At 53.7% G+C, this 7991-nt stretch overlaps 1 protein-coding gene across 1 annotated transcript; it reads left to right on the top strand.

The window, feature by feature from the left end:
- Nucleotides 1-1122: 1122 nt before the first annotated feature.
- On the top strand, nucleotides 1123-5776 carry GPR162 (G protein-coupled receptor 162). Its single transcript, XM_014957286.1, has 4 exons — nucleotides 1123-2914; nucleotides 3774-3963; nucleotides 4537-4688; nucleotides 4855-5776. Exons 1-4 carry the CDS (start codon nucleotides 2075-2077, stop codon nucleotides 5380-5382), a joined length of 1710 nt encoding a protein of 569 aa, XP_014812772.1. The 5' UTR covers nucleotides 1123-2074; the 3' UTR covers nucleotides 5383-5776.
- Nucleotides 5777-7991: the final 2215 nt, after the last annotated feature.

The raw sequence follows: 7991 nt of genomic DNA, 5'->3' as shown, positions 1-7991 counted from the left end.
GAAGGGCGGCAGAAGGAGATGCTGCAAGGAAATTGGTTCCCCTGGGATGCTGGGGGCCGGCTGGCTAGCGTGGTAACTGTCTCCAGAGGCCACAGGCCTAACTGCAAGAGTGATGGCACTGATGGGGGGAGGGGGGGAAGAGGAACCAGGGCAGAACAGGGGGGCATCGCCAATCTGGTCCTGAGAAACTGCTCCAAGCAAGGAGGAGAGGAGGAAAAGCCTCAGGTGGTTACAGAGAGGGTGAGAAAGTATGGAGAAGCAGGAGGGAGGGGAAGGGTGGGAAGAGAGCCACTGGCTCAGATTTGGGGGGGGACACACACCGATCCATCCACAGAAAGACTTAAGTTTATATCTGCTCCGGTCAAGGCAGGGAGCAGGCCTGTATCTTCCTGGAATATAGATGAAGACCAGGAGAGGAGGGTTTGAGCTGGTAGGACCAGGTGTCGCTGGCAAAGGTGGGTAGTCTCAGGACTAGGTCAGCAGCCTCGTTGGCTGGGTTTGTAACCATGGGGTCTCTGGAGAGCCAGAGCTGCTCTAGCCGAAACGCAAGAGCTGGGTGAGCTGCGTGGCCAAAAGACTTGTGTTTCAAGACTGTGGGATGGCAGGGTATCTATCGCTGGAGTGGTGGCACGCACCCATGGATGGGATGGGATGGGGTGGGATGGGATGGGATGGGATGGGATGGGAGCAGCAGGTCACAGTCCAGAGCACAGGCAGAGAAAAGCTGAGGTCCAAAGACTGGCCAAGCTGTAGGAGCTGTACGGCAGGAGCGAGGTGGGGTCGCCGCAGGTACGTGGGGAGGGCAGGACCAGAATGGAGGGAGCGATAAGGATCAGCCCTTCTGTCAAAAAAATGGCACCGGTAACCCGTCGGGTCCGGAGCCTGGGACTGGAATGGACAGGGAGCACAGGGTGTCTCAGCAGCACTTGGAGGAATTGCTGGGAGCCCAGAGTCTGGCCTGAAGTATACAGGGACCGCTGCAAATCCAGCTCTTCTGCTCCCTGAAAGACACAGGGAGTGCTCTGCACAGCCTAAATCATGACAAGGTGTTTGTGTGGGCAAAGAGAGAGAGAAAGAGAGAGAGATCTGGGGAGATAGAATGATCTTAAATTACTTTTTCTCTTTTCTGTCTTCTACAGTGAACCTCGTGCCCTGAATCTCCAAGGGAACCTTTGAAAAGGATCTTCCCCTCCCTGCCATCTCCTTATTGTTTGCCAGCTCTGCCCTGCGCCGTGCAGGGAGGCTTGAAAGAGCAGGCTGAGCCCTGGAGGACAGCAAAAAGGACAATGTAGTGAAGGTGCCGTGAGGCCTTGGATAGGGAACCCTCTGAATCTTGTTCACTCCCCGCTGATGGCTCTCTGACTCCCTTGGCAGGAACCTCTACCTGGCCACGAGCGTGGCATTTGGCGAGAGAGGGATTACACACGGTGTATGAGCCTCCCTCACCACTTCTGTGGGACCTTTTGTCCTGCCTCCCATCTCCTCTGAAGCTCTTGGCTAGGTCCTCATTGACTAGGACACTGGGCAGCAGGCATCTGCTACCACCAAACTGTCTGGAGTCCCCAGCAGTCCCTGTGTGCGTGTGGCCTTCACCAGTGCCAGCAGAAGGTGGTCCCTGAGACAGAAGGTGCCTGGTGGGCACATGAAGTAAGGAGAGCTTTTTCTTCGGGGGAAGAGTGGAGGAGGGGGATGAAATAGATGGGGAGGAAAAAAAAAAGTGAGCCCAAGCGACTGAGGGAAGAAGCACTGGAAAGCGTTCATGAGAAAGAGAGAGAACAAAGGCGGAAGAGAGAAAGAGAACAGGGGAAAAAACAGGTGAAAGAGTTAGAAGGAGGGAAAGAAATATAAGCAGACAGAAGGGCAAGGCAGGACCGAAAGTGAGACAGAGTTGACGGCTGTTCCACCTAGCACCTGGTGGCAATGCCTTGAGGAACCCCTCCGGCGTGCGTACGCCTGGCATCGCCGCAGCGGCAGCAGATGAGGAGGGACGCGGCTCCCCCAGTGCCGAGTCCCACCGACCCTCTTACAGAATCCCAGCGGCAGGGGCAGGGGGCAGCCTAGCAGGGGTGGCAGCATGGGGGACTCTGAATCAGAGTCCACCTTGCACAACAACTCCCTGTGGTGGCTGGCATGTGGGATGTTAGCCCTGTTGGCCAACTCTTGGATTATCCTCAGCATCACGGCCAAACAGCAGAAACACAAGCCCCTGGAGCTGCTGCTATGCTTCCTTGCTGGGACCCACATCCTCATGGCAGCAGTTCCCCTCACCACCTACGCCGTGGTGCAGCTGCGGCGCGAGTCCTCCGACTATGACTGGAACGAGAGCATCTGCAAGGTCTTTGTCTCCACATACTACACCCTGGCGCTGGCCACCTGCTTCACAGTGGCCTCCCTTTCCTACCACCGGATGTGGATGGTGAGATGGCCAGTCAACTACCGGCTGAGCAACGCCAAGAAGCAGGCCCTGCACGCAGTCATGGGTATCTGGATGGTGTCATTCATCCTCTCCACCTTGCCCTCCATTGGCTGGCACAACAACGGCGAGCGCTACTATGCCCGTGGCTGCCAGTTCATCGTCAGCAAGATAGGGCTGGGCTTCGGTGTCTGCTTTAGCCTCCTGCTGCTGGGAGGAATCGTCATGGGCTTGGTGTGCGTGGGTATCACTTTCTACCAGACCCTGTGGGCCCACAGAAGACGCCGGCGGTGCCGCCACCAGCGGGCAGAGGAAGCGTCATCCTGCTCTTCATCAGCACACACCACTTTCAACGTGCCGGCCATTGTAGTGGAGGACGTACGAGGCAAAAGGAGGTCTTCACTGGATGGCTCTGAGTCAGCCAAGACCTCCTTGCAGATGACCAACCTCATCAGTGCTATTGTCTTCCTCTATGACACACTCACTGGGGTGCCTATCTTGGTAAGCAGAAAGTTCTCCCTTTCCCTTCAAAGTCTGACGTTAAACTAGATTTCCTTTTCTCTCAAGTTTTAGAAAAGAAGCTCTGCCTTCTGTCCACCAGCCACAGAGTTGCCACATCTGAATCGGTGTTATTTTGGGGGCTGGTTTTAAAAGATGGCAGTAATCCTCTCATCCTTCCGCAGCAGCGTTTTCTTAAGACACGTCTAAGCCTGGGGGATACACACCACACAGCTAAAACCGCTGTGAAAGTTTTAAGTGGCTGGGGGATACACACCACACAGCTAAAACCGCTGTGAGAGTTTTAAGTGGCTAAGAGGAGAGGAAATTATTCTGCAAACTTCTGTAAAAACAATGAGATCTCTGTTTCTCCGATTTGCTTCTGGGGAACCGATACACCAGCTTTTAAAAAGCTGCTGCAGACAGTTTTCTTTTTCCTTCTACTTGTATGGTCGTTGTCAGCATTCAGGTTTTGTCTGGCTGGTTGATTTTCTGCAAAATTGGAGAGCTGGGGAAGTTCTCAAAGGGAACCATTAAGAGAACAGAGGCTTAGTCACTGCTTTTTTTTTTTTTTTTCCAGTGGCTGTGTCCTTTGTTAGCACCTATTTAGCTCCAGCTCATAATGAGCACAGGGAAGAAGGGACCCTTAGAGCAGGTGTCACATTTGAGATCTGACAGCTCAGAATATGGTCCGGCAAATCTGGGGGCAACACCTCAGGAAAAGTTCTTCAAAGGGTGATTACTTGATGAATCCTTTACAGACAGGTTTGGGTTGTACTACAGAATTGACTCCCATTGTCTTTCTCCCTTGATCTTCATTTCTGTCTTTTCTCTCGGCATCGTTTCTCCTCTTACCTCGAAGGTCGTGAGCTTTTTTAGCCTGCGCTACGATACGGCCCCCACCTGGATGGTCCTGGCTGTGCTCTGGTGCTCCATGGTGCAGACCCTGCTGCTCCCCTCCTTCATCTGGTCCTGCGAGCGCTACCGAGCAGATCTCCGCACCGTGTGGGAGCAGTGCGTGGCTATCATGTCTGAGGAAGATGGGGATGATGGTAAGCTCCTCACCACCCCACAGTCACTTTTCTTCATTAACCCCCTCCCTAAAAGACTACAGGGGAAAGAGGGGTCTGGCTTGGCTTGGGAAAAGAACCTGAGTGGTGGTGTGGGTGGCTAGGTGGGATTCATGTTACAGCTTGGAGTCAGCAGCCACGAGGAAATTTCTTCTGGAGAAGGCTCTGCCACTCACTCGCTGCCTTAGGACTCGCTGGCATCCAGGAAAAATTAGTGCAACATCCTTCATGGTAGATGCAAGAGCAGAGATGATGTGTACAGCTGCCAAACCACAACAACAGTGACACGCTGGGCCTCGGCCCAACTCGCTGATCCAAAGGTCCAAGTCCTGGCAGAGAGCAATACAAAAGCGAGACAGAAGAAACAGGGCAGTCTCTGGGTGCTTTAGTGCTGCTGCAAGCACAAAGACGAGGTCCTTGTTCAGAGGTGAGCCCTGAGGGCTGCAAGTAGGGCGGGCAGAAGTCAGACAAGCGTTAGGATGGCGTCCAGGTGCCCTGATAACACTCCTCTCCTGGCTGAAAAGTGTTGACTGCCGTTCTCCTCTTTGCCAACAGATGGTGTGTGCGATGATTATGGCGATGGCAGGATCTGCAAAGTGAGATTTGATGCAAACGGCGCTGCAGCTGTGAAGCGGGACTCCCGGGACATCAAGCTGCTACCCATGCACCACATGTTGTTGCCCCAGGACAAGGTGCACTACCTGCAGGTGAGCCAAGAGCTAGCAGGGGCAGCCACACAACCCACTTCCTTCTCTGCCAGTCTCCCATGCTTTTATGTCCTCTTGACTCTCTTCTCTGAGAAAACCTCAGCTACTCCCTTCCTGTTCTGTCTCTTCAAGTCTTCCATCACCTGCCTCCTTCTCTGTTTTCCAGGTCCCTATCTCCCGGAGAATGTCACATGATGAGACTAACATCTTCTCCGCCCACCGCTCCGCTCCATCCTTCCTACACAAGTGGTCTTCATCTGACGACATCCGCATTTCCACCCCCCGCAAGCCTGGAGGCCCTGGCTTCTTGCCTCCTCAGCTGCATGACTACCAGCACCGCCGGCGGCCCCCAGAAGATGAGCTGACCACCCTACGGCAGTTTTTGGAAGGGGGGCTGTTGCCCCGGGGCTCCAGCTCCAGCGCCTGCTTCTTCCGAGATGAGATCACTACGTTCATCGACGAGACACCTCAACCCACCCCAGCCTGCAGCCCGTGGCATTCCCGTATCCCACTCGCATCACGCCGCGAGCGCCGCCTCTCCCTTGGCAGCAGAGAGGAGGAGAACGCCGACCGGCCGCGGCGCTGCTCCTTGGCTGGCAACGAAGCCTGGCATCTGCAGGACGGAGAGCAGGCGCCGCGCGAAAGGACCCTTGAGGCCTGTGAGGCACAGACCTTCCAGGATCCCAAACTATGAGAGACAGCACCCAACGTTCAGTGCCATCACCGATTTTTAAATAAAACTTCCGAGTGTTCCCTTTATCCCGGGACCCGATCACTAATTTGCATTCTCATCTTTCTCGCCAGCAGGCAGGAAACGCGGCACCCCACGCTGGTGGTGGGGAGGGGGGAAAGAAGTGGGACAGACCTGCAGAAGGGAGCGCCCGACCGACAGAACAACGGACAGACAGACAGACAGACAGACAGCCTGTGCCTGCTCTCAGGTTACAAACACACCCACCGCTGTCACCGCCACCTGGCACCCTCGCCAGTCCCCCGTCCCCTTTGTGAACTCCACCCTCGCATCCGCGCTGCCCTAAGAGACCAGGCAGGCGCAGAACGGTATTAAAATTCTATATTTGGAGTGTCAATCGTGTGTCTGTTTTTAAAATAATATATTAGTAATAATTTTGTTTCCATAGAAACAAAATGAACTGGCCCAATGTTTAATGAAGCAGCTTCCCAGGCTTCTGGAAGGGAGATGTGTAACGCGCGGGGCTCCTTCCCTCCCTCGCCATCCCTTTTCTTGTCAGTGCGTCTGGAGGGCAGCAGATGCTCAGCAGCCCCGGGGAAGGGAACGAAGCCCGTGTACGGGAGTTGTCATGGGAAACAGGGTGAAAAGTTTTCCTGTCCGTTTCAGGGGAGACTCAGGCTGCTTACAGCTAAGCAGGAGTGGCCTCTGTGCTATCTAGGATCACTCAGCAAAAGGTATTGCTCTGAGGCAACCCCAGGCTTGAAAACAGTCAAATTCTCTCCAAAAAGACCCTGACCCCATAACATTTCGTTTCACCGGTGCAAACTGTTGTTGATTCATAGAATCATTTAAGTTGGAAAAGACCCTTGGGATCATTGAGTCCAACCATCTACCTTCCTCTACAAAGTTCTCCCCTACACCATATCCCTCAGTACCGCATCTAAACAACTCTTAAACTCATCCAAGGATGGTGACTCAACCACCTCCCTGGGCAGCCTATTCCAGTGTCTGACCACTCTTTCTGTGAAAAACTCTCCTCATGTTCAGTTTAAACCTACTCTGTTGTAGCTTGAAGCCATTCCCTCTTGTTCTATCACTAATTACCTGGGAGAAGAGACCAGCACCAACCTCTCTACAATGTCCTTTCAAGTAGTTGTAGGGAGCGATGAGGTCACCCCTCAGTCTCCTCTTCCTCAAACTGAACAGTCCCAGCTCCTTCAATCGCTCGTCGTACGATTTGTTCTCCAGGCCCTTCACTAGTTTCGTTGCCCTCCTCTGCACTCGCTCCAGCACCTCGATATCTCTCTTGGATTGAGGTGCCCAAAACTGGACACAATACTCCAGGTGTGGCCTCACCAATACTGAGTACAGGGGCATAATCACCTCCCTCCTTCTGCTGGTCACACTATTTCTAATACAAGCCAGGATGCCGTTGGCTTTCTTGGCCACCTGGGCACACTGCCAGCTCATATTCAGCCACTTGTCAATTAGAACCCCCAAGTCCTTTTCCTCCAGGCAGCTTTCCAGCCACACTTCCCCAAGCCTGTACTGATGCATGGGGCTGTTGTGGCCCAAGTGCAGGACCTGGTACTTGGCCTTGATGAAGTTCATACCATTAATGTTGGCCCATCAATCCAACCTATCTCTGTAGAGCCTCCCTATCCTCATGCAGATCAACACTCCCGCTTAACTTGGTGTCATCTGCGAACTTACTGATGATACCCTCCATGTCCTTATCAAGATCGTCAATGAAGATGTTAAACAGAAATGGTCCCAACACATTCCAGTGTGAACTTTGCATCAAACAAGATGGCCCAAACTTTTCACCCAAACAGGAGGGCTGACAGAGCTGGCCAGGGGGAAGGCCCCCACTTGCCCACACTGTCAAAGCTGGGAGCGGTGAGGTCTGGAGCAAAACTCTTGGAAGGGAGGTGCAGAGGTAGTGTGTGGGAGAGGGACCTCCTGCACGGTACAAGTAGTTGGTGTAGCGGGTGTAGTTCCTGGAGTTTCTTCAGCCTGGAGAAGAGGAGGCTCCGGGGAGACCTTATAGCGGCCTTTCAATACCTGAAGGGTGCCTATAGAAGAGCTGGGGAGGGACTCTTTGCCAGGAAGGGTAATGATAGGACAAGGGGAAACGGTTTTAAATTGGAAGAAAAAAGATTCAGATTAGATCTTAGGAAGAAATTTTTTACTATGAGACACTGGAACAGGTTGCCCAGAGAAGCTGTGGATGCCCCATCCCTGGAGGTGTTCAAGGCCAGGCTGGATGGGGCTTTGAGCAACCTGCTCTGGTGGGAGGTGTCCCTGCCCATGGCAGGGGGTTGGAACTAGATGATCTTTAAGGTCCCTTCCAACCCTAACCATTCTATGATTCTCTGATTCCAGCCCTGTGGGCAAGGGCTTGGCTGGACTGGAGGAGCTGTGGGAGACAAGGAGCCGTTCACCTCCAAAGTGATGGGACTCCACATGATGGGACTTGCCCCACGAACTGTCAAAGTGTGCCTCATCCCTGGCGTGGAGAGATCGACCGTAACCTCTTACGGTCTCCTTGGAGGGTGACCAACGGGTGGGATGGTCGAAGGGACCACCTCCGACAACGAGGTGCCGGGGGG

Source organism: Calidris pugnax, unplaced genomic scaffold, assembly GCF_001431845.1.
Source record: "Calidris pugnax isolate Ruff unplaced genomic scaffold, ASM143184v1 scaffold225, whole genome shotgun sequence".
NCBI lineage: Eukaryota > Metazoa > Chordata > Aves > Charadriiformes > Scolopacidae > Calidris > Calidris pugnax.
Note: the sequence above shows the minus strand (reverse complement) of the source record. Positions and strands in the feature narration are given on the sequence as shown.

Coding starts and splice junctions, on each gene's coding strand:
- GPR162 (XM_014957286.1), top strand. CDS start 2,075: ATGGGGGACTCTGAATCAGAGTCCACCTTGCACAACAACTCCCTGTGG. Junction 3,964..4,536: donor TGAGGAAGATGGGGATGATG/GTAAGCTCCTCA, acceptor CTTTGCCAACAG/ATGGTGTGTGCGATGATTAT. Junction 4,689..4,854: donor ACAAGGTGCACTACCTGCAG/GTGAGCCAAGAG, acceptor TCTGTTTTCCAG/GTCCCTATCTCCCGGAGAAT.